The 24,805-nt window shown below is 56.5% G+C and overlaps 2 protein-coding genes across 2 annotated transcripts in view; one reads left to right on the top strand and one right to left on the bottom strand.

Annotated features, from left to right (window-relative positions):
* The window catches only part of SH3GLB2 (SH3 domain containing GRB2 like, endophilin B2), an 18,285-nt gene extending 17,058 nt beyond the window's left edge, over positions 1–1,227 (bottom strand). Inside the window, exon 1 of the mRNA XM_023744475.1 lies at positions 1,189–1,227. Within this exon, the coding sequence (XP_023600243.1) occupies positions 1,189–1,227 (39 nt within the window). The remainder of the gene's footprint in view (positions 1–1,188) is intronic.
* A 1,165-nt stretch (positions 1,228–2,392) lies between these two features.
* On the top strand, positions 2,393–24,552 carry MIGA2 (mitoguardin 2). Its single transcript, XM_006103171.3, has 16 exons — positions 2,393–2,465; positions 4,990–5,228; positions 5,982–6,192; positions 6,932–7,044; positions 8,011–8,128; positions 8,466–8,602; positions 13,798–13,915; positions 15,093–15,193; positions 15,743–15,858; positions 16,606–16,678; positions 16,863–16,949; positions 17,963–18,061; positions 18,315–18,449; positions 19,148–19,201; positions 20,656–20,772; positions 21,091–24,552. The coding sequence occupies exons 2-16, from the start codon at positions 5,133–5,135 to the stop codon at positions 21,292–21,294; spliced, it is 1,779 nt and encodes a 592-aa protein (XP_006103233.2). The 5' UTR covers positions 2,393–2,465; positions 4,990–5,132; the 3' UTR covers positions 21,295–24,552.
* The last annotated feature ends 253 nt before the right edge of the window (positions 24,553–24,805 follow it).

Consider the following 24,805-nt stretch of genomic DNA (forward strand, 5'->3'; position numbering starts at 1 on the left):
GACCGGCGGGGCGGGGCGGGCGGCGGGCTGGCGCTGCGGCGCGTGTCGGTCCCCCCGGCCTTCTCGCGCCGCCTGGCGGGCCTCTCGGGCTCCTCATCTCTTGGCCTCGCTCCCGTTTGCGTCTCCATCTCGCTCTGCCCATTCGCATCCCTCTCGTCTTCGAGGCCCTCGGTCTCCTTTGCCCTGAGCCTCTGCGCCGCTCACTACCTCCACCACTACCTCGACCTCTCCAGCACCTTCCTCCTCTGCCCTTGACCTTGTTGACACTAAGGACAACAGCCAGGGACCAGGCGGCCGATGGCGCTCCCCCACCCCACCTGCTCTCCAGGTCCCTGAAGTTGGGGGAGGCTGTGCGAAGGGGTTCCAGGGAGGAGGGGAGGAGGGGAGGGGAGAACCGACACGTGCTGACCCAGAACTTGGCTCCTCCCAGCCGCAGACAGGCCGGGGATGGCCGGCTGGTCCATCCCCTCTCTTACCTGTCTCCACCTCTCCTTGCCCTACAACTTCTAGGCGTCATCTTTTAACCTGGTGGAGAGCTCTGTGCCTGGACCAGGACCCTCCGCGCCCTGATTCTGTCCCCTGCACGCCTGGCGTGTTTATTTCCCATCACCTACCCCAGCCGATCCGTGAGAAAGCTGAGGTTTAGAGAAGGTACGTGACTCGTCCAACGTCACAGGGAAAGAAGGGGAGGATTTGAGCCCAGAGCCCAGGCAGTCCAGCGGTGGAGCCCGCTCCCCCCTGCTCTGGCTCCCTCTTCCTTGGTTCCTCGGCTGCCACTCTCTGCCCCCTTGACTCAAAGATGCCAGGTGCTCTGCCCTGGCTGGTCTGGCTCAGTTGGCTGAGTGTCGTCCCGTGCACCCAAAGATCACACCAAGCGGTAGCCGGTTCAATTCTGGGTCGGGGCTCGTGCCCCGGTTTCAGTACGGCCCCAGGTCAGGGTGCGTACTTGGGTATGGGGAAGGAAACCAATCTAGTTTCTCTCTCCCATCAATGTTTGTTTGTTCTCCCCCCCCCCTTTAAAATCAATAAAAAACATATTAAAAAGAAAAAAGATGCCAGGTTCACTCTTGCCTCTGTGTCACAGCCCAGGCTGTTTCTGGAACTCCTTCCCCTTCTCTCTGTGCAGCTAATTCCTGCTTATTCTCTAGGTCTGCCCTTGGCTGTCCCTTTCTTTTGGAAGTTTCTCACCTCCGCATCAAAGCCCAGATATCCCTGGGCTTTCCCCATGTGGACAAAAAGGGGCCACACGCTAACCTGACAGGCTCTGGGAAGGCCTGCGTGGCGGCCTTGCAAACTCAGAGACCTACAGTTACCACAAAGGGTGGTCTGAAATTAAAACGTTTTTAAATTAAAAAGCAGTCTATGGCCCTGGCTGGTTTGGTTCAGTGGATAGAGCATTGGCCTGCAGACTGAAGGGTCCCGGGTTTGATTCCGGTCAGGGCCAGAAAATCATTTTTAAAAATATATATATTTTTATTGATTTCAGAGAGGAAGGGAGAGATAGAAATATCAATGATGAGAGAGAATCACTGATTGACTGCCTCCTGCACGCCCCCCACTGGGGATCGAGCCCACAACCCCGGCATGTGCCCTTGACTGGAATAGAACCTGTGACCCTTCAGTCTGCAGGCTCTATCCACTAAGCCAAACCATCTAGGGCCAGAAAATAATTTAAAAAAAAAAAACCACTTAGTTGCCCTAACCGGCTTGGCTCAGTGGATAGAGCGTCGGCCTGCGGACTGAAGGGTCCCGGGTTCGATTCCGGTCAAGGGCATGTACCTTGGTTGCAGGCACATACCCAGTAGGGGGTGTGCAGGAGGCAGCTGATCAATGTTTCTCTCTCACTGATGTTTCTAACTCCCTATCCCTCTCCCTTCCTCTCTGTAAAAAATCAATAAAATATATTAAAAAAAAAACACCAAAAAACTTAGTTGTACCCAGCTCTTCACAGTTTTCTTCCAAGCCCCCCTAAAGCCCTGTGAGGCAGGAATTGCATCCTCGTTTTTACAGAGGGGTAAACTGAATAACTCCAGAGCGCTGAAGTGGTAGAACTCTGATTCCAAACCCAGTGTCTATTACAAGGCACAATTACCGGAGCCAAACACGTGGGCTCACTCGGCCACAGCTTCCTTCACTAAAGCCCCTTCCACACCCGATTGCTTTTCTTTAGTCCCTTTAAGAGCTGCCCCGCCTCACTCAACCAGTCTCCGTGTCAATCTAAGCCCTCTGGCCAATCAGAGGATAGAAAAGATCACTTTCGTGCCTCAACCGCACTTAGAGGGCGGGGCAGAGGGAGACACACCCCTTTGACCAGGAGCCCGAGCGGCGCGGAATGGTTCAGAGACGTTCATTGGCCAAAGAGCGGCCTTGGCCCTGCGTAAGGCCACGCCCCCCGGCGGCTGAGAGGTTGGTTGCGCGGCCGCCGGGGAAGGAGACGCTGCCCTTTCGCAGCGATGGGATCCCGGGTGAGTGGCGGCCGGGGCTGAGCTCGCCGGGCGGTCGGGCCGCGCGGCAGGGCCCGGGACGGAGGCTTGCAGCAGGCGGGAGCCGGGCCGGCGCGGGGCCCTGGGTAGGGGCGCAGGTGTCCGGGCTCAGCCGGACTAGAAGGGCCCGGGTTGGAAGGAGCAGGTCCCTGGCCGTGGGCGGCGCGAGAGGTGGAACGGAAGGTGCCCGGTCAGGGAGGCGATGCTCGGGCCTGGAACGTGGTGGGCGTCGGAGCGGGGCTGGGAAAGTCCCCGGGATGGAAGGAGCGGGGCGCCGGCCGAGGCGGCGACTGCGGGCACCTGCCGGCCCCTCAGATACCCCGAGGTTCGGGGCGAGAGGGGCGGGGCCGACGGTGCTCCGGGAGGGGAGGTGTCGGGATGGAACGAGCAGGTTCTGGAGACGGGATGTTGCTGAGGTCAGTGTGGTGGTGCCCAGTGCCCTGCCCGGTCGTGCCGGTGGGGTGTCCGGGGTGGAATGGACTGAGTGAGTGAGACGGGGCCGAGGGTGGTTCGCGGGAGCGCCTGGGTCAGGGTCGCTGCTGAGGTCAAGGCCGAAGGGGAGACTGCGAAGGCCAGAGCCATTCAGGGGAGCGTCCGGGGCAGCGGTTCTCAACCTGTGGGTCGCGACCCCTTTGGCGGTCGAACGACCCTTTCACAGGGGTCGCCTAAGACCATCCTGCATATCAGATATTTACATTACGATTCATAACAGTAGCAACGTGACAGTTATGAAGTAGCAACGAAAATAATTTTATGGTTGGGTCCCAACATGAGGAACTGTATTTAAAGGGCCAGAAGGTGGAGAACCACTGGTCCGGGGCGAGGGGGTGGGAAGTGTGGGCATCAGGCGGAGGGTGTTGTAAGCGCTGGGGGAGGATGGGATGAGCAGGTGACTGCCCAGGTGGGGACATGGCCACGGGCTTGTCCTCATGGAGGCTTCTCCTCGGGTGGAGCCGGGGGCCGGAGAGAGCACGGCCCAGCTGGCTCTGGATCCGTCCTGGGCGGGAGGCAGGCCCAGGGGCTGCTGGGGACTTCCCTGCCGACACTTGCCAGGCCTCTCAGCCCGGACTCCCTCCCGGGGGTGGGGCCAGGCTCAGCCTTATTTCTGCACGTGGGCTTCTTTCTTGGGACCCAGAAGCCCTTCGGGTGCGGCGTGGAGAGGTGGCAGTTGTAGCCTTGGGATCCCCCAGAGCTGAGGTCACATCCCTGGTTGGCCATTGACTCAGGGACTTCAGTCAGGCCGCTCACTTCTCGGAGCCTCGGTTTCCCCGTTGTGCACAGGGGTCGGGAGAGTTCTGTGAGGGACGAGACCCCAAGCCCTCCGTGGAGAGCCTGTCCGAGCCCGGCCTGTCGTCAGTGCTGGGGAGTAGCCGCTGAAGGGGGTGAGAGAGGCGGCTGATAGAGCCCCGGCCCTGACCACCGGCAGTCATGTCGCTGGATTTGCAGCCTCCGGGCAGGAGGGCTCCTACCCTGGGCACGACGGCTTCCTCAGCCCCAGAACGTTCCCGGCAGCCCCCTCACACGCAGCCCAGCCCCAGAGCTGGGCTGACCGCGCTGTCCTCCCTTCCCACTCGCTGGGGAGAAGCTGTTTCTCGTGCTGGTCCAGTGACTTTGGCCACCATCCCAAGGAGACAGGGTCTGTGCTGGCCTGCACGTTCCTTCTGCTTGAGCTCCCAGGAGACCTCGAAGGCATCCTGGGCCTCGGGGGGGTGTGTGAGGAACACCCTGCAGGGCCTTGGGGACTGGGCTCTCTGTGGCTAAGCCACTGATTCGCTGCCTTGGAATGGGCGGTGGGGTACCCTGGGAGGGTCCCCGAAGACCTCAGGGGAAAGTTGCCCTTGTAGTCTGTCGTCTTCTGGGGCTTGCCACTTCCTGCTCCACGTCCAGCTCAGCACAGCCTGACGTCCGAGAGACCCTGGTCCAGGTTCTGCCGCTGCCTCACCCCAGCTGTGTGTAACGTGGGCTCCTGGCAGCCTCCGTGGGCCTCAGTGTCCTCGTTGGAAGTTGGCACGGTTAGGAGCACAGGTAGAGAGGGTCTATTTACAGAATTGTCATCATTCAGTGAAATAATACACACGAAGAACTCAGCACAAAATATGCACAGAGGTGTAAAGGCTGTCATCATTATTGGAGGAAGTAGCCTGCTGTTTTCATACTATAGTCCACAGGAAGTAAAACATTCTTGGCTTTGTGGGAGGTGAATATAGTCCACTGGAAGTAAAACATTCTTGGCTTTGAGGCCTGAGGTTTTTGTTCAGCAAAAAAGGCCATGACGTTTGAGAGTGACCTCTCCAACTCCCGTCCCTGGGTCTGCTCTTGGGCAGAGACACTGCCTTCTGCTCCCAGGGCGCATGGTGGGCAGAGGGTCTGGGGGCACTTGGCTGCCTTCCTGCCCGGGCCTGGCATTCCCGATGGAGGCTTTGCTCCTGCCTCACCCCCCAGGGCACCCTTGTGTGCATTTCTCTGTGCTCCTGTCCTGCGTCTGACTTGGTGGTCTGTCTCTCAGCTCCGTGGAGGGACCCTCTGGTATGCACATTCCTGTCTTTCCGGGCGGTGGATGGCTCCTGGGACCCAGCCAGCAACCAGTTGAAGACGTTCTCCTTGGAAACACTCCACCCAAGGGCTCTGGCCTGGTGTGTTGGCCCTGCCATGGCGTTCCGGAGGACTGAGGGCATGTCCATGATCCAGGCCCTGGCCATGACGGTGGCCGAGATCCCTGTGTTCCTGTACACGACGTTTGGACAGGTAAAGAGTGGGTGGCCCATGGTCCTGCCCTCTAACCACTCTGGTCCCCGAAACACTGAGCGTCAGGACAGCCGGGCCCTCAGTATTGCTGTTCAGGCGCCCAGTGTCTCCTGTTTGAGCAGAGCAGGAAGGACGGGGTTAGGAGTCTAGGGCCCCTGGCCTGGCCTTTACCTGCCCTCCTCAAATGTCTGTGCTGACCAGGCCTCTTGACACTCTCTGAGGCTCTGCCCCGGGGGATACAGCGCCACCGGAGGGGCTCCCAGTCCAGCAGGCAGAGTGAGGGTGGAGTAGGGATGCAGATGGGGCAGTGGGTGGAGTGAATGTCATCATCTCCGAGAAGTCATTGAGGAATGGAGCTGGCAGACCTGGGTTCCATTTCTGTCTCTGTCACCTTGAGCATGGGTCTTAACAACCAGTGTGAGCCTCAGATTCCTCACCTGAAGGAGGACAGGCATTCAGACAGGAAACGCGGGTAAAGTCCTGGTGCAGTGCCTGACGGAGCTGTTAGTCATGACCTGCTGGACCCCAGGTTGCCCTTGGCATCATCATTTTGCCATCCCCAGCCCTCTCTTTACACCTCTGGGGTCCACATTTTAGAGCGGCTGCCAGGTCCCCTCTCTTGAGGTGGCTGTCTCCCCATTGCACCTGGTCCACAAATATCCCCAGGGGCCTGGTACGTTCCCTGTTCCTTTGTGCTCCCCGGAGCGCCTCTCCAGGGGAGATGTAACCGGCTGTCTCCCTCTTGTCCTGCAGTCTGCATTCTCGCAGCTGCGGCTGACACCAGGCCTGCGGAAGGTCCTGTTTGCCACAGCCCTGGGGACCGTGGCCTTGGCCCTGGCCGCCCACCAGCTGAAGAGGCGAAGGCGGAAGAAGAAGCAGGTCGGCCCTGAGATGGGAGGCGAGCATCTGGGCACGGTGCCCCTCCCCATCCTCATGGCCAAGAAGACCCCATCGGTGAAGAAAGGTAAGTGTGAGGTGGGGGGAAGGGCCTGACCTGAGTCAGGTCCCAGCTGGGCCCCTGTGACTGTGGGATCCTGGGCTGGTGACTTCCTGTCTACAAGCTCCTCTCACCTGGGAGGCGGGTTGACAGTAGAACCTCCTTTCCCGAGTCACGTGAAGATGTGGTGGGTGACGGGGCCTGACCCGTGTCCCGGAGGTAGCGGTGGTTCTCGTTATCTGGGGACTCTGGGAAAACCTGGGTCCGTGTGTGAAAGTGAATTTTCATTGTGAATTATCACTGCAGAAGGAAAGTTTTATCTTACAGTGGAAAAAAGGAGTTTCTAGATTTGTGTAGAACAGGCCTGAGAAATGCTGATTCGCTGGGTTTCTGATTTGCATTGGCCCCTGGGAAACTGGGAGCCGCTTAGGCACCAACCTCTGTCCTTGGTGTATCTTCAAAAGTTGTTACCTTGAATCCTTGTTGGAAGGAGAATTGCAAACCAGCCACTCGCCCAGCAGCACTGGGCCAGGAAGGAGGCGGGGAAGTAGCGGGGCCCCAGGCGCTGCTGGTGACAGGGATACAGTAGCGAGTGGCATGGGCCCAGCACTCTTCTGCCAAGTGCACAGCCCGGTGCTCTGCCGTCACCCTGGCTTTGAAGGTCAGGATAGACTCCGGATGAGAGGGGAGGTGGTCTGGGGTGGGAACGACCTGTCCAAAGGCTGATTGGAAGCCTGTGTGACCCCTTCTTTCCTGTTCCTCACAGGCTACTCCAGCCGGAGGGTACAGAGCCCCAGTAGCAAGAGCAACGACACCCTGAGTGGCATCTCCTCCATTGAGCCCAGCAAGCGCTCGGGCTCCTCCCACAGCTTGGCCTCGGTGAGGACAGGGGAGGACGGGAGGGTGCCAGGGTGCCTGCCACAGCCTCAGGCTCAGTCCGCAGCTACTGAGTCAGGTTCAGTCTCTTCCCTCAGGGGGCTATGGACTGGTAGGGAGATGGGAGTAAGGATTTCATTTAGTCTTTCATTTGTTCGTTCATTCATTCATTCATTCATTCATGCATGCAGGCTATTGGAGATGGTTGTTGATCACTCACTGAGTGCCAGGCATCAGTGGGGAAAACATGGATAGGTGCAGAAGAGAAGCTGATGGCCTCTTGGGGAAGATACTTATCTATGAAAGTTCATTCATTCATTCATTAGACATTGAGTGAACATCTGCTTTGTGCCAGGGACTCTTCTTGGTGCTGAGGATACAGAAATAAATAAGACAAAGAGAGATTATTTTCACTTGGGGAATGACTTTGGCTCATTCACTCATCTAGTTATTAATTCATTCAGTCAGGACTGAGCCCAGTGCAGAACTGGGCCTGCCCTGGGGACCAAGGGGTGAGCAAGAGATAGCTCTTGTCCTGGAGGAACCCAAAGCCCGTCACGGGAGGTGGCTGCTCGTGTGGGAGAGAGGCGTGGGAGTCAGTGGGCCCTGGCTGGCCCGTAAGTGCTGGGTGCTCCCTCAGTCTTCCTTGTCTGACTGGTAGCGGAGCCCCAGAGCAGGGAAAGGGCCCAGGGCGGGTTTTGTAGGAGGCTGCTGAGTCCCGGCTTGGGTGTTGGCCTCGATATTTCCTCCCACCCCGGCAGTTTCTGTGAGGTGTCATCAGTGCTTGGAGTTGGTGGACCAGGTTGTGCTGAGGGCTTGGCCTTTGCAATCAGGGGCTGGCTCCAGGGATGGCATCTGGAGAGAGTGTGTGTGGCACATGGTCAGGCACTGGGGGCGGCCGGGGTCCTGTAGAGGGTCTGGAAAGGCCTCACCCCTTGCCCTTGGGTCTTTGCGCTGCTTGGCGCCCAGATGGTGGCGGTAAATGCATCCAGCCCCACAGCTGCGTGCTCGGGACCATGGGATGCCAGAGGGATGGAGGAGTCTGTGACTACCAGCGATGGCAATGCCGAGAGCCTCTACATGCAAGGTACAGGCCAGGAGGTGGCCTCGAGCTCCCCCGGGTGGGGCAGGACAGGGGGGAACGGCCCAGGCCAGGCCCTGCTTTGCAACCCACTTTCCCCTCCCTGCCCCCACACCCTCACTCCTGGTTTCCAGCCACTTCTGGGCAGGGGACAGTGTCCAGGAACAGATCTGATCTGAATGAAGGCCTATCAACTGACCATCTTTCAAAAAGTGATCAGGACCCGGCCCACACGGCCCTGCTCGTTCTTGTCCTTCGGGGCCCTCTTGAGTGACACTGTGCAGGGCCCGGCTGCTCTCCCTCTGCTGAGGCCTGACTCTCCCTTCTCTCTGGCCCGTGACAGGCATGGAGTTATTCGAGGAGGCTCTGCAGAAATGGGAGCAGGCGCTGAGCGTGGGGCAGAGGGGAGACAGCGGCAGCACCCCCACACCAGGGGACGGCCTCCGGAACCCTGAGACTGCTTCCGAAGTACTTTCTGAGGTAGGTGGTCCCCACCCCCTGACCATGGAGAGGTTGGTGGGCAGCCAGACTTTGGGAGGCAGCCGAGCAGCCCCGCCTCCTGCCAACCAGACACTCATCCCCTTGGATGGAGTGTTCCCCTCGATCAGGTTGTCAGTCCAACCAGTAATGTGCCAAGCACATGCCTGGCACTTGGTAATTGTGCAGTAAACCACGGTGCTGCTCACACCCTGGTCCCGGCCACGCGTTCCTGCACGACTGGTGGGAAAGAGCCTCAGTTCATAGTTGAGTGGGTCACATGGCCTTTGTCTTTGTACTTCTTGGGGGGCATTGTCTAACTTTTCTACAGGGAACCTTCATTTCAATATCAGGAAAGAGAAATACAGTGAAGAAGCTAAAATAAAATATTTTTGTGAAAAGCACACCAAATATATGTCCTAGGATGGATGTTCACTGAAGCATTATTTTGTAATAGTTGAAAAACTGGAAACGCTCTAATTCAGTAGTGTCTGCGATACTATGCAGCTGTTAAAAGGCCGAGGGATGGCTGAGCAGTGTGGCTCAGTGGTTGAGCGTTGACCTATGAATCTGGAGGTCATGGTTCGATTCCCGGTCAGGGCACATGCCCGGGTTTTGGGCTCGATCCCAGGTAGGGGACGTGCAGGAGACAGCTGATCAGTGATTCTCTGTCATCATTGATGTGTCTGTCTCGCTCTCCTTTTCCCTTCCTCTCTGAAATCAATAAAAATATATTTTAAAAAACCAAAAAGCAGCCAAAACCGGTTTGGCTCAGTGGATAGAGCATCAGCCTGCGGACTGAAAGGTCCCAGGTTCGATTCCGGTCAAGGGCATGTACCTGGGCTGTGGGCACATCCCCAGTAGGAGATGTGCAGGAGGCGGTGGATCGATGTTTCTCTCTCATCAATGTTTCTAACTCTCTCTATCTCTCTCCTTTCCTCTCTGTAAAAAATCAATAAAATATATTTAAAAAAAAAAAAAAACTAAAAAAAGGCCAAGGAAAGTTATGTGGGCTGATAGGCTGCTATCTCCACGATATATCAAGTGAAAAAAGCAAGATGTAGAATGTGTATAGAATGACCCAGGTGTGCATTTTTAAAAGCTACATCTGTGCATCTGTGTGCCTCCTGGTAGCTGCTGATACATGCGTGCAGTTTTCCTTTCCTGTGACAGGTACACAACACGGGAAATTGCTAGCAGTGATCTATGAGGAGGGTCTGCAGGGAAAGGTGGAGAGGCCTTTATTGTACTTCCCTGTACTTTTCAGTACCTTCCTTTACTGTTGGACTTTTCTCATGTTGAGCACATGCCTGTGGGCGGGGTTTGTGTACATGGTGAGGTTGTGGGCCATTTCTGTTTTATTCTTTTATTTTTTAAAATATATTTTTATTGATTTCAGAGAGAAACAGAGAGGGAGAAAGAGATAGAAACATCAATGATGAGAGAATCATTGATCGGCTGCCTCCTGCACACCCCCTGCTGGGGATCGAGCCCGCAACCTGGGCATGTGCTTTTGACCGGAATCGAACCTGGGACCTTTCAGTCCACAGGCTGACACTCTATCCACTGAGCCAAACTGGTTAGGGCTGTTTTATTCTTTACACTTTTCTGTATTAAAAACAAGGTCTTTCTGAGCTCCTGTGCTCTGCTGGAGCGAGGTCACACGGGGAGGGGCATCTCTTTGGGGAGCAGTCTGACATGTCTGTCGAGGCAGTAGGGTGTTAGCCAGGAAATAGGAGCGACTTCAGTTGTTGAAACAGGAGGCGGTTAATGCAGGGGATTGGCTGCACAGGTGAGGGAGGAGCTGCCTTGTCCCAGTGCTAGAGGGGTGTGCCCAGAGCTCAGGTGCCAAGGCCGTGTCCTGGAAGCTAGCACAGGGGCTGCCAGCAGGGGTTGCCCCCACTTGGGTAGGGTGGGCGGGGTGGTGGGAGGCAGGAGGAGGAGGGAAGAGTTTCCTTGCCTTCCTCCCCACCCCCTTCTTTCCTCCACTTGTGCCTCTGTTGGCCGGGAGTCTGGCAATCAGAGTTTGTAGCAACAGGATGGGGGCGGGACATGTCTGGCACAGCCTGTAACAACTTGGTGTCTGGGCCCTCCACCCCGGCTGCGGGCATGCTCTCAGGCCTGTCACACAGGCATGACCACCTGGTTGTGGACACAAAGGTTGGGAAATGCCTGTGGCGCAAGCAAGCCTTCAGTGCCCTAGGATGCAGGTGCTTCGGGTCACCTGCGTGTGGGCAGACCGAGGGGTGTATTAGGGCAGGGAGGCGGAGGGAGGAGCTTAATGTCCAAAATTGTACTTATTGCTAATGTTACATCGTAACATTATAGAACTTTCATTGTTCTTCTAATTGTGAAAACAATTAAATATTCCTTACAAAATAGTGAAAACTACAGAAATAGAAAAGAGTGGGAAAATAAGAACTGGGGCTCTGATCTTGGACAAAGGCCCGTGCCCTCCCTGAGTGCTGGTGCCCTCGGTGGGACACCAATGCCACCCATGTGATCCCGGCCCATAGTAGGTGCTCAATAAATGATCTTTGTCATCGCTGTTACTGATGCCCAGAACCCTTCATTCAAACAGAACCACTTGGTGTCCTTCTGGGTATTTTTCTATGTTAAACATTTTTTAACAAGTTCCTTGAAACATAATTCTTATACCATAAAATTCACCAATTTAAATTGTAGGCTTCAATGGCTTTTAGTATGTTCACAGAGTTGTATGAATATATCACACAATCACAATTTTAGAACATTTTCATCACCCCAAAAAGAAATCCCATATTCTTAGCAGTCACACCTCCCCTCCTATGCCTCTGGCCCCGCCCCCATCCCTAGGCAACCACTAATCTGCTTTCTGTCTCAGTAGATTTGCCTATTTTGGATGTTTCTTCAAATGGAATTAATCATATGTGGCCTTTTGTGACTTGCTCCTTTCACCTAACAGTGTTTTCAAGGTTCATCCTTGTGACATGGATCACTGCTTTGTTTCTGTTTACGGCTGAATCATATTCTGTGTGTGGATACTCCACATTCTGCTTATCTGTTCACCATCTGATTGACATTTGTGTTGTTTCCACTTTGTGGCCTTGATGAATGAGACTGCTGTGGGTATTTGCGTATAGTCTTTGAGTAGACCTGTCTTCTCAGTTCTCGTGGCTGAGTACCCAGGAGTGGAAGCTGGGTCCTGTGGCAACTCTAACATTTTGAGGAGCTGCCAGGCTGTTTTCCACAGCAGCTGTGCCGCTTTAGTTCCCCACCAGCAGTGGACGAGGCTCTGACTCCCCACATCCTCCACCGAGCTGTTACACCTGACTTTTCCATCCCAGCCGCCTGAGTGGGTGTGCAGTGGTGTCTCATCGTTCCTTTGGTTGTATTTCCCTGATAGTTAATGATGTTGAGCATCTTTTCTTGTGCTTATTGGCTGTTTGTATATCTTATTTGAAGAAATCTCTATTCGGATCCTTTGATTTACTTTCATATTGGTTACTTGTCTTTTTATTCATGGATTGTAAGAGTTCTTTAGATAATCTAAATACCAGCCCGTTATCAGAGATAGGATTTGCAAATATCTTCTCCCATTTGTTGGGTTGTCTTTTCACTTATTTATTTATTTAATTGATTTTAGAAGGAGGAAGGGGGGGGGAGGGGGGGCATCGATGGGAGAGAATCAACATTGATCGGCTGCCTCCTGCATGCCCCCCCACACTGGGGATCGAACCCACAACCCAGCATGTGCCCTGAGTGGGAATCAAACCAGCGACCTCCTGGTGCATGGGTCAGTGCTCAACCAATGAGCCACATCAGCTGGGCCAAAAGTTTTTAATTTTGATGAAATTCAATATCTATTTTTTCTTTTGTCATTGGTGCTTTGGTGTCATGGCTAAGAAACCGTTTCCTCACCAAGATCACTTCACAGAGACAGCTGGCAGAGCTCGGCCAAAGCTACAAGTGTCTGCAGGCCACAGGGAGCAGGGCCTTGCCCTATGGGAGGACTGAGCCAAGTGTCCGGTGGGCCTGGGGTCCCATGACCTGGGGTCAAATCCCAGCTCTTCCAGGCTCGAGGTGGTGGGCGGGGCCGCTTAACCTCCTTGAGTTTTCTCTGTGAAATGGGGTCATAATAATAGCTGCCTTGAGGGACACCAGGAAGATGAATTGTGAGGGGCCAGGTCCAGGGCAGGTGCTCAGTGAAAGGCAGCCATTTCCACCATGACTGTCCCCTCTGAGCTCTTCCGGCTCTTTCTCCCCGGTGGCCTCAGGCCCGGGGCGGCCCCTGTCTCCTCCCCGGGGTTTGGTTACGTGCAAGTGCAGGATCTGGCAGCCTCTGTGGAAACAGATTTGGGTCTGCCCGTGCCTGGCCCCTCGGACAAGATGAGCTGGGGTTAAAGGAGCAGGGCCCCCTGCTCCCCTGTGCCCTGGCCTGGAGGCTGAGGGCAGCGAGGAGGTCACTGAGGCCGCAGGCTGCTGCGTGTTGGGTCCAGGGGCTTCCCAGTCACACACAGCTCTTCTGGGCTCTGACTGCTCCCTTAGTCCAGCGATGACAACAAGCACAATAGTATTGTGACCGCTAACACTGACTGGTTGTCACGGTGGGTCAGTGCTCTGCAGGCCTTACCTCCTCGGTCACGCTTTCCCTGGGACCCTAGGAGGCAGGCGCTCTTATCTCGGTTTACAGATGGGGAAACCGAGGAGACTGAGGCTCAGAATGAGACTATTTTTGCTCCAGATCACAGTTCGGAACTGGTGGGGCCGCTGTCGGAACCCAGGTCCGCTTGGGCCTGCAGCAGCGCTGCCAGTAGGAAGCCACTTACCTTGTTTAAAAGTTGCTAGAGACCACGTTCAAAAGTAAAAGGGAAACGGATGAATGAACTTGAACAATATATTTTACATAAGCTAGTATATCCCAAATGTTACCATTTCACCGTGTGATGGACAGTCACCAAAGGCATTTATTTATTTACTTGGTACTCAGTCTTTGAAACTCAGTGTATTTATACTTGGGACTGGCCATTTCGGGGGCTCTCTGGCCACATGTGGCTCGTGGCTCTGGATTGGGCAGCTCAGGTCTGGATCTGCGCTCTCCCTGTGGGTCCCAGAGCCCGCTCCTCTCCCCAGAGGCGGGCCACCGTTGTTGGTGAGGGAAGGGGCTGTTGGCATGGGAGCGTGGAGGCCTGGGTTGACAGTCGCTGTTTTCACCGCAGCCAGAGTCACAGCGAAGGGAGTTTGCAGAGAAGCTGGAGTCCCTGCTACACCGGGCCTACCACCTGCAGGAGGAGTTTGGGTCCACCTTCCCCTCCGACAGCCTGCTCCTGGACCTGGGTGAGCTGGACCCACAGGCTGCGGTGGGGTGGGGCGGGGAGGCAGTGAGAGAACTGGGGTGCGACCCCTCAGTGCATCAGGCAAACCAGAATCCCCAGGGCCCTCAGGCTTCCTCCAATCTATTGCACAGATAGGTAAACTGAGGCTGCTGGGGGTGTAGGGGGGGGCAGAGGCGTTCCTTGATCTGGTAGGCAGGAGCAGAGCTGGGATGAGGCCCTGAGAGCCCCTGGCCCCATCCCCTGGCTATTCTAGGCCTTTGGTTTGCCTCTTTTCCTGTGGACTCTGGGTTGATGGAGGGGACAGCTCACAAGATTAGCCCAGAGCAGACCAGAGGTCCAAGAGCACAAGTCTTGCTGTTACCCTGCCCCACTGGGGCAGAGGGCCGTGACATCATGAGGGAGCGAAGTTATGCAGCCAACAGTTATGTCCAAGTGGCTGCTGGTGCCAGAGCCGTGCAGTGAACTGAGGACCCTGGGCTCTCCTGTGTGCTGTCAACCCCAGGCGGGGGGGCGAGGGGGGCGGGAACAGTGGACTCCTGAGTGTCCAGCTCCCTCCCCGCTCTATCAGGGGTGACGCAGGCCCAGCAAGGGCTGGCCAGGGAGACACGTTTCCCACACCTCTCCCTGAGCGGCTTTGCCTGTCGTGGGGTCCTGTGTCCTCGGCCTCCCATGTGGCAGAGGAGGTGGGGAGGCTTTTAGGGTGATGGGCCCCGAGAATTTGTTTCACAAGCCTTTCCTGGTGCTTTTGGAGGTCCAGACCCCCTCGGCCTTTAGGCAGGTGAGGATGGCAACACCGAGTAGGTGGCCCGTGGACTCCCTCAAGCCCTTTGCTATCTATCAGTGGCTACGTTTCAGCCTGTCAGAGGGGGAAGCGACTTCCCCTGAAGAGCTCGGGGCCACCAGGTCTCGGGGCCCAGCTGTGTGGCTGTGGGCAGGTTCCTTCAGCAGCCTCGTTCCACACCTAACTGTGCCCACCTCCACGATGTCTTAGGACGGAAGGAGGCCACTCCTTTGAGGCACTGAGCCCGGGGTCTTCACCAACAAGTGCTCAGTAAATAGGACCTCTGTGCTCGTCAGCCTCATCCGCCCAGAGTCAGGTGTTCTAGGCTCTGAAGCTGCGCATCCCGCTCTGTGCTCCCGGGAGTCTCAGCTCAGCCCTTCCTTCCTGCTCTCCCCAGAGCGGACCCTCATGCTGCCCCTGTCCGAGGGCTCGCTGCTTCTGCGGGCGGACGATGAGGACAGCCTGATCTCGGACGATTCCTTCTTCTCTGCTACCGAGGTGAGCGGGGAGGTGGGTGGACACAGAGGATGGGTAGAGGGAGGCCTGTGCGACCCTGGGTGAGCACGGTCATGGGAAAGTACAGCCATTTCCTTCTCCGGGACAGCATTTGGCAGTCACCACGGCTGCTCCCCGGGGACTCGTGCAGTGGCTGGGGATGGGGAGGCCCGAGAAGCCAGGGGTTCCAAGTCCTAGGGGTGAGGGCAGGGTCTCTGCCCACTGGCTCCAGCCCACGCTGACCTCTCCTTTCTCTATGCCGCATGCCCATTGCTTGGCATTAGTCTGCTGCCATGGCCGTGTCAGGCCAGCTGTCCTGGCCTGGGTGGAGGACATGGGCTCAGGCCCAGTGTACGGTCCCTTGGGGAAGAACCCCTGGAGATGGGGACACTGAGGGCCAGAGCTGGGCTTGAACCCAGGCTTCTGCCTCCTTCTGACATCTCCTCTGAGAGGTCGCCCCTAGGGAGTCCCCTGGGCATGGGCCCTCACCCTCTGGGCCGCTGTTGACACAGGCTGTGACGTGACGGTCCTCTTCCTCTGCACCCTCCCCAGCTCTTTGAGTCCCTGCAGGTCGAAGATTACCTGATCCCACTCTCCAGGCCCGCTGCCGCCTACGAGGAGGCGCTACAGCTGGTGAAGGAGGGGAAGGTGCTCTGCCGGACCCTCAGGTGAGCATGGGGGGCGGGAGGCCAGGAGCAGGGGGCGGTGGGCAGGCCCTGTCCCCCTTGGAGGAGGCCCGAGAAGCCAGCGGTCTTCGGTGAGGACTCAGCTGGGCCAGGCTCACTGAGGGCCACGATGGGCTGGCAACGGCTCCTGCCCGGTCAAGGAGGGCCTAGGATGGTCCCAAGTACCGTGCTTGACCTAAGTTCTTGGAGGGGTCCAGCCACAGAAACACGGGCCTGATCCTCAGCCCTGTGTCCCTTTTTGTGGGACTGTAGGGATCTCACTCATTTTACATGAGTTTTTCTCAGAACTTGGCTTTGGTCGTGACTCCACATTTAAGTTATGTTTCAAGTTCACTGACAGAAATGGTTGAAAGCTGGAGTTGGAGTCCTGGTGATTGGGATAAAGGGCAGGCGGACCCAGGTGGGCAGCAGCCCCTGCCTGTGGTCCTGCCACCTGGGAGCAGTTGGCCATTTCTGTCCTTTGCTAATTAGGCCTAAAGGAGGCCACGGTCAGCCCGACCCCCAGTGACCAGACCTGCCAGGGTTATTGAGGCTGACGTCCTCAGAGAGCATCCAGTCAGCCTCTTCCTTTGGTTTGGGGAGACTGAGGCCAAGAGGGGGGCAGACACCTGCCCAAGGTCACACTGTCAAGCCAAAGCAGGGCCACCTAGAGCTCCACTCAGAACCACACCGAGGCCCAGGTTGCCTAGATGGGGCCCAGGTTGCCTGACTGCTTGTGCTTCCCCTCAGGACAGAGCTGCTGGGCTGCTACAGTGACCATGACTTTCTGGCCAAGCTGCATTGTGTGCGGCAGGCGTTTGAGGTAGGTTGTGACGCAGGCACCTGCGGAGGTGCTGTCGGGACGGGGCAGTCAGGCAGGCCTCCTGCTGGGCCTGCTCTCACACGGGCCCCTCTGTGTGCCTGGGTCACTTGCTTAACACAGTTACTGCCCTCCTCATGGCTGCGGGGGACCACCAGCTGGGCAGCTCACCCCGCCCCTTCCTCAGGGCCTCCTGGAGGACCAGAATCACCAGCTCTTCTTCGGGGAGGTTGGCCGGCAGATGGTGACAGGCCTGATGACCAAGGCTGAGAAGGTACTGGGGGGGCTTCCTTTCAGGTTTTCTTCCCCACTCACCTTGTTTTTTTCTGTTTTTTAAATTTATTTATTTATTTTAACTATGACACTTATTTTTAATTGATTTCAGAGAGGGATAGAGATAGAAACATCAGTGATGAGAGAACCATTGATCAGCTGCCTCCTGATCGCTCCACATCCTGCCTGTAGGTTGCCTTGTTCTCTCATTACTCAGTGAGCTCCAACCCCACCCAGTTCACATCTTAGCGAACGTTGGTCCAGTGCCTCCTCTGCACATGGCTCTGTATAAATGGCATCAACCTGTCCGTGCTGTTCTGTGTCAGCTCCATCCTGCCTGGCTCTTGGGCATGTCATTGATCTCACAAAACCTCAGTATTCTTAACTGTGAAGTGGGAATAATACCAGAATGTCCCTCATAGAACCATAGGAATTAGATGAGTTGGTCTATATTAGATCAGTACCTGGCACATACCCGCTTTCCGTGTCCGTATGCGCATCCACACCTGGTAGTCCCGGCGAGTGAAGCATCTGTCCTGAGTGCTGGCGGCCTTGGTGAGTGCTGGCAGCCTTGGTGCCGGCGGCAGCGGTCTTACACACTATTACTGCTGAGGCCCAGGCACCCCCCAGAAAAGGCCCATGAGTTGGTGCTGTAGCTTCTCCCATTTCACCAGTGAGGCTCAAGGTCAGAGAGATTTGGATCTTTGGCTGCCTGACTCAACCTCATGACCTCACCCATCCTTCCAAAGTGAGCTGCTGCTGCGGCATGCGGCATCTCCTGGGCGGCCGTGGGTGCTCAGGAATGCGCTGGTCTGAGACGTTGCTGGGCGCTGGTGTTGGGTCTGTCTTGCAAACGCCCTGTTCTCTGCAGAGGCACATCGAGGTGGGCAGGGGGCCCTTCTTGCCTCCTTTTCTCGGCCCTGGCCCTGCCTTGGCATGTCCCCATCTATGGCCAGCCTGTCCCTGGGGATCTCCTCCAGCTGGATGACCCGAACAGACTGTGCTTCTCCCCAGAGCCCCAAAGGCTTCCTGGAGAGCTACGAGGAGATGCTGAACTATGCTCTGCGGCCGGAGACCTGGGCTACCACACGGCTGGAGCTGGAGGGCCGTGGGGTGAGTTTATTTGTGCTAAGTACCTGAGACCCTGAGCAGGGAGGGGGTACCTGTGCCGAGCTCCGCCTTGATTCCGAGGGTCTGAGATGGCTCCATCAGTGCTACAAGCCCCAGTGTCTGCTCTGTCCTAGGCCAGGCCGTGAGAGGGATGAGAGGGATGGCCCCAGCTGCACCCCATTGTAGAGCAGGGAGGGGTCTGCTCACCCATGAGGCCCACACCTGCCCTTGCCCCATCTGGACCTGCCCCCCGCAGGTGGTGTGCATGAGCTTCTATGACATCGTGCTGGACTTCATCCTCATGGACGCCTTTGAGGACCTGGAGAACCCCCCGTCCTCCGTGCTCGCCGTCCTGAGGAACCGCTGGCTGTCCGACAGCTTCAAGGAGACGGTGGGTGGCTGCCCGCACTCCCAGCACACACTCGCATGACCCTACACGATGGCCTGGACCCCGATTCCCTCCATCCCTGGCTTTGGGCACCAAGGCTGGGCTCCCCACCCATCAGACAGCCGTCACCCCCCTGGGCAGGCTCCCCTCCCCTCTGCCCTGAAGAAGCTTCCCAGGGACCCACTGCTGTCCTGGCAACACTGCAAAACTAGCGTCCTGCACCTTTTCCTCGCGCTGTGCCTTCACTTCAGTCTGCTCATTCTGTGCTGGCGCTCATGCTCTCGATTCTAATGCATTCTGTTCAATCAAGTTAAATGGGGAAAGGAGAGGAGCTAACTGCAGGAGAGCACTGGGCTTAGGGCCCCGCAGGGCCACTCAGGAAGCCGTGACGGTGGCAGGGGATGGAGAGGGCTGGGTGGTCTTCACAGGCGGTCCCACACCACTCCATGGGTCCCACACCACTGAATGAGATGGGGTGCTGGCTTATGGCCATGCTGCAGATCAGGAAACCCAGGGCCCCACAGGGCTAAGCGTTAGGGGCACGATCAGACTTAGGTGTATCTGATTTCTAATTGAGGGAAGGAAACAGCAGAGCTCAGGCACCAGGCCCTGTCTTCCTGCATGGGGGTCTGGGCTGGGGGATGGGCAGGGGCTGCCCCCTGGCCTGTTACTCTGCTCCCATTGTCCTGTCTCTGGTTTAGGCCCTGGCCACTGCTTGCTGGTCAGTCCTCAAAGCCAAGAGGAGGCTGCTGATGGTGAGTGACCTGAGGGGGCCCCTGGCGAGTGCTGCGGGGGGCTCTGGGTGTGGCGCTCAGCTGACCCTCCCATTGGGGTGTGCTGGCCCCTGGTGGTGGCAGGACAGGGTAGGGCAGTGATGGCGAACCTTTTGAGCTCGGCGTGTCAGCATTTTGAAAAACCGTAACTTAACTCTGGTGCCGTGTCACATATAGAAATTTTTTAAAAATATATTTTATTGATTTTACAGAGAGGAAGGGAGAGGGATAGAGAGTTAGAAACATCGATGGGAGAGAAATATCGATCAGCTGCCTCCTGCACACCTCCCACTGGGGATGTGCCCGCAACCAAGGTACATGCCCTTGACCGGAATCGAACCTGGGACCTTTCAGTCCGCAGGCCGACGCTCTATCCACTGAGCCAAACCAGTTAGGGCTAGAAATTTTTTGATATTTGCAACCATAGTATAACAAAGATTTTTATATGTATATATATATATATATATGTGTGTGTATATATATATTTTAATATATTGATTTTTTACAGAGGAAGGGAGAGTTAGAAACATCGATCAGCTGCCTCCTGCACACCCCAAACTGGGGATGTGCCCGCAACCAAGGTACATGCCCTTGACCGGAATCGAACCTGGGACCTTTCAGACCACAGGCCGACGCTCTATCCACTGAGCCAAACCAGTTAGGGCAAGATTTATATTTTTTATATTTATTTTATATATTTAAATGCCATTTAACAAAGAAAAATCAACCAAAAAAATGAGTTCGCGTGTCACCTCTGACACGCGTGTCATAGGTTCGCCCTCACTGGGGTAGGGTGTGAGAAGAATGGGGCTGGTGCAGGGAGGCTTCGCCGAGCCCCCAGGCCTGGCTGCACCTTTTGGCCTCTGTCATAGCACTGGCCACCTGTCCTACTAGCACCTCTCCCTTGACCAGGAGCACCTTCATCTCACCCTGCAGGGCCCGGCAGAATAGGGCATCGGGAAATGCTGAAGGCATCAGAAGAGGGGAGGGGGCACCCTTGGGGGAGGAAGGGCACAGGCAAGGCGTGGCAGCTGGCTCAGAGGAGGCGCCTGGGTGGGGGCAGGATGCCCCAAGGGCAGGCAGAGCGGCCACTCCGCCATTGGGCCGCTGTTATCTGCACTCCCAGGCGGCGGCTGGCTGCACTATCGGGGCTGCAATCCATTGTTCCTCTTCGCCAGCCAGGCTCTGCTGCCCGGCTGATACCAGCTGCTGCCAGTACAGACTCTGGGCACTTCTTGTGCTGACCGCAGGCCCCTCCTTATGCAGCCCTCACAGCAGCCCCGAGGTCACCCCCATTCTGCACAGGTGAAAACAGGGCCTTCCTTAGTCACTTGCCCAGGGTCACCCAGCAAGGATGTGAACAGCCAGGCCTCCCTCTAAGACCCAGATCTCAAGATGACGCCAGGGTCCCAGGCTCAACCTTGCTCCCCCCACAGGTGCCTGACGGCTTCATCTCTCATTTCTACTCCGTATCGGAGCATGTTAGCCCCGTCTTGGCCTTTGGCTTCCTTGGACCCAAGCCCCAGCTCGCCGAAGTCTGTGCTTTCTTCAAGGTGAGCAGAGTGCTGAGGCCACTGCTCCCGCCTGGGCCTGCCTGTCCTGGCCCCTGGGATTGGAGGCCTGGAGGGTTCCAGGAGTACAGAGAGGGCTGGGCCTGCTCCTCAAGAAAGCCAGTGGGTGCCCGGAGAGCATGCTGCCCCTTCCACTGGGAGCCCGGCCCAGCGGGTCTGAGGAAGCCCTGGGACCAGAACCCGAGGACACGAGACTCGGTCGGGGTCCCAGAGGTCAAGGGGAGGGCTTTGGGGGGCCTGGAGGCCATCAGGGGTGGGCAGGGGCTTGGGCCCAGGTCTCATGACAGCCCTGTGCCCCAGCACCAGATCGTGCAGTACCTGAGGGACATGTTTGACCTGGACAACGTGCGCTACACCTCGGTGCCGGCGCTGGCGGATGACATCTTGCAGCTGTCCCGGCGCCGCAGCGAGATCCTGCTCGGCTACCTGGGGGCACCGGTGGCCAGCAGTGTTGGCCTGAACGGCGTGCTGCCCCGAGAGAACGGTCCCCCGGAGGAGCTGTAGCCATGGCGGGCGCAGGCTGGGGAGGGGTGGCTGCTGGGCCTCGTCCACGTGGGTGATGGCAGAGACAAGGTGCCTCCTCCCTCCTTTGGGTTGACAAGCAAGGGCCGGGCATCTGTGCCATCAGCAGCTCAGAGCCCAGGCCGTGGTAGCCAAGGGCGGTTGCCCCTGACCTTGCCCCACCCCCAATCATCTGGGAATCCCCAAGGCCTGGGGGTAAACTTCCATGGAGAGGGAGGGAGCCCCTTGGGGCCCGTCTGACTGCCCTCAGCGGTCCCTGGGGAAGCGGAGGCTGGACCAGTGGCCAGTGGGGCCTGAGGGAGAAGAAGGTAGTGAGAGAGAGAGAGGAAGGTGTTGTGAAGAGAATTGGGGCAGGCAGAGCTGGGGTGCCCTGGGTGTGAGACCCCAAAAGCTCCCACCACCCTAGGCTGCTGACGAGGGGCTGGGAGGGTGGAGGTGAAAGGTGGGGATGGCAGGGCTCTGGGTGAAGGTCATCTATGTCCTGAGCTGGAAGGAACCTGGGCTGAGAGGTCTCAGAATCCAGGCCCACGGCTGGCCAGTCCCGACGACCCCCACCACCCGAGAGAGCTGCAACTCAGAGAGTGAGGGTGGGGCCTCCGAGGGGCTGTGAGCACCATGGTGGCAGCAGGCGTGGCCGGCAGGAGGGGGGACGCAGGAGGGACTCTCCTTGTGCTCACATCTGGGTAGGGACTGGGCACTCGACAGACCCAAGCACCACACAGGACATTGTCCTCTGACATCCCCTCCCTGCCAGAGCCGGTCACCTCCTCCCGCTTCTGCCACCACCAGACAGGCGGGCTGGTCCTGCCGCCCACCCCCCTCCCTCTGTGAGCCCGGAACTCTCCGGGTGGTGCTAGGTGCTGAGCTGGAGGCTCGGACGGGAGTCCTCTCAGGCCTATCACCTGTGCTGCCATCGCTGGTGGCCCCAGGAGTGAGGGGCCCAGGGACCACACTGGGGGAGGTCAGGAGGTGGACGGCTGGCCCAGCCCCCAGCCCTCACTAGGACAAGAAACCGCCCGGCACTTGGATGCACACGTGCTCTGGCGTCCGCGCAGGGCCCGCCTCCCCGCTGGTCCTGCCGATGGAGATGGAGGCAGTCGCACTTGTCCCACGCCATTTGTCCCCGTCGCAGGGTCTCTGTCAGCCCTGCAGACTCACTTCTCTTAGGGTGTTTCACCTGAGCTGGGGCGTTTTATTTATTGCCTTAACACTTTATTTTGAGGTTCTACCCCGTCCAGGTTGGGAGGCCTGTGAGAGAAATAGGCTTCTCCCAGTTCTCCATTCCCTGGATTTGGGGACTGGCTCCTCAGGCCAGGTCCCTCTCCCTGAATGGCAAAGGGGCCCCAGGGGTGGGGTGATCTTGCCCATTTGGGTGGGGAGAGAGGAGAGATGGGCAAGGGAGATATGAGCCTACTTTCCTCCTGGAATCCCGTCCCTCTGCAACCCCCTCCCCACCTTCCCATGCTTCCCGGACTGGAGGAGGGCTGTGCACTAACTGGGTTCCGGCTCCAAACCCACCTGCAGCCTCCTGGGAGGGAAGGACTGGGGTGGCCTCCTCCACCCCAACATTCCGTTCATTTACTTACCCTGCGCTGTGAATGTAATCTCGGGCCTGGCCCCGCCTACTGATTTACTCCTGAATCACACACAAGTGGCATTTTCATTTTGTCTGTTTACACACCCATGCGCTGCCCCGGCACCTGATCTGTTGCAGCTTCTAACTTCCGTGTGGTAGAGCTCTGTGCACTGACTTCGAGTCAAATAAATGATCTAAAGGATTTCCCTCCAAGTTGCCATGCTGCTGGGTACATATGTGTGGCCAGCTACTTCTCGGACCACAGCTGGGGACCCCCTCTTTGGGGTGCAGTTAGTGGAGGTTTCAGGAGGGCAAGGGTCAAGGACAGCCTGGTAGGGGCTGTGAGTCCACTTAGCCTGGCAGGGTCCACATGGCCCTAGGCAGGGAGGCCCCTGAGCGGGGGAGTGGCCAGTGAAATGCTTGGGGGCACAGGTGTGGGTGGGCGGCCTGGGTGTGGATCAGCTCAGGCAGCATCTAGGTGAGGCTTCTGTCCGAGCCTCTGTCCACATCTGCAAGATGCAGGTGTTGGACGAGGCCAGCAGTGTAGGGTCAGGCTCAGTCACAGCCTGCGCTGGTGAGAGCCGGGATGAGGGGCTGGGACAGGTGGGAGCAGAGCAGATCTGGGCCTGCTAGATATTCAGGTGTTTTCATGGGCAGTTGGGCACTGCAAGGTTTATGTGAAGGGTATTTTAAAAACAAAATAGCTTCACTTTGAAAAGTTTCAGGTGTACCAAAGAGTTAAAAAGAAATGCATATAAAGACTACCCATAAAACCAACCCTCAAGTCAGTAATTAACATCTTGCCATTTCTTTAAAAAAATTTTTTTTAATATATTTTATTGATTTTTTTACAGAGAGGAAGGGAGAGGGATAGAGAGTTAGAAACATCGATGAGAGAGAAACATGGATCAGCTGCCTCCTGCACACCCCCTACTGGGGATGTGCCCACAACCAAGGTACATGCCCCTGGCCGGAATCGAACCTGGGACCCTTCAGTCCGCAGGCCAACGCTCTATTCACTGAGCCAAACTAGTCAGGGCTAAAAAAATTTTTAGAGTAAGTTCTAGACATGTACTTCATCCCTAAACACCTGAACAAGCAGGTCTTAAAAATAAGGCAGTTCTCTGGCATGACCAAGATACCATAATCACACCTGGAAAGTGTATCACTGATTCTCTAGTATCTGCTGGGATTCTGAAAAATTTTTTTTCCGGCAAAGAAAAATGCCTGACTCCCCTTTGCGGATTTTAGAGACGCGAGCCAATCTGGTCACCGAGACTAGCAAGTTGTTTTGTTGGATTGAAACAGCTTTATTGAGGTATAACGTGTGCCATAAAATTCATTTGCTTTAATGATTTTTAGTAAATGTACAGAGTGCAGCTGTTACCACAGTATATTTTTAGAACCTTTCCATCGCCACAAAAAGACCCCTTGTGTCCTTTTGCAGTAAACCCCCCAGCCCCCAGGCCGCCACCAATCTATTGTTTTCTCTCTTGATTTGCCTTTTCTGGACATTTCTGTAAATGAATCCTACAGTCTGTGATCTTTTGTGCTTGGTTTCTAATGATGTTTCTGAGATTTGTCCATTTTATGGCAGGTACCAGTAATTTATTTCTGTTGCTGACTAGTTTCCAACAATAAGTTTTTCTGTTTTTTGAATACCACTGTGGACTCATGGGTTTTTATTTGATATGTACAGTTACAAGCATTCTTCTGATGCTCAATTGGCCAGTGAGAGCCCCTTTGAGCTGGTTCCTGGGTCCTTTAGATGCACGCACACCCCTCCTCGTCCCCATCAGTCTTCGAGCACTTCATTTCTACATGACATGATGTCCCCAGAAGCCAGAACCCGAGAGACCAGAGCTGGGAGAGCCCTGCGGGAACCCTGGCCCCCTCCTGTGGCGGACAGTGGATTGC

Source organism: Myotis lucifugus, unplaced genomic scaffold (genome assembly GCF_000147115.1).
Source record: "Myotis lucifugus unplaced genomic scaffold, Myoluc2.0 scaffold_465, whole genome shotgun sequence".
NCBI classification, from domain to species: domain Eukaryota; kingdom Metazoa; phylum Chordata; class Mammalia; order Chiroptera; family Vespertilionidae; genus Myotis; species Myotis lucifugus.

What these genes read in the sequence shown, in the direction of transcription:
- MIGA2 (XM_006103171.3), top strand. Translation starts at nt 5,133, where the DNA reads ATGGCGTTCCGGAGGACTGAGGGCATGTCCATGATCCAGGCCCTGGCC. An exon ending in CAGCCTGCTCCTGGACCTGG is followed by an intron (nt 13,916 to 15,092) that starts GTGAGCTGGACC and finishes TGCTCTCCCCAG; the next exon opens with AGCGGACCCTCATGCTGCCC. An exon ending in TGGAGCTGGAGGGCCGTGGG is followed by an intron (nt 18,062 to 18,314) that starts GTGAGTTTATTT and finishes TGCCCCCCGCAG; the next exon opens with GTGGTGTGCATGAGCTTCTA.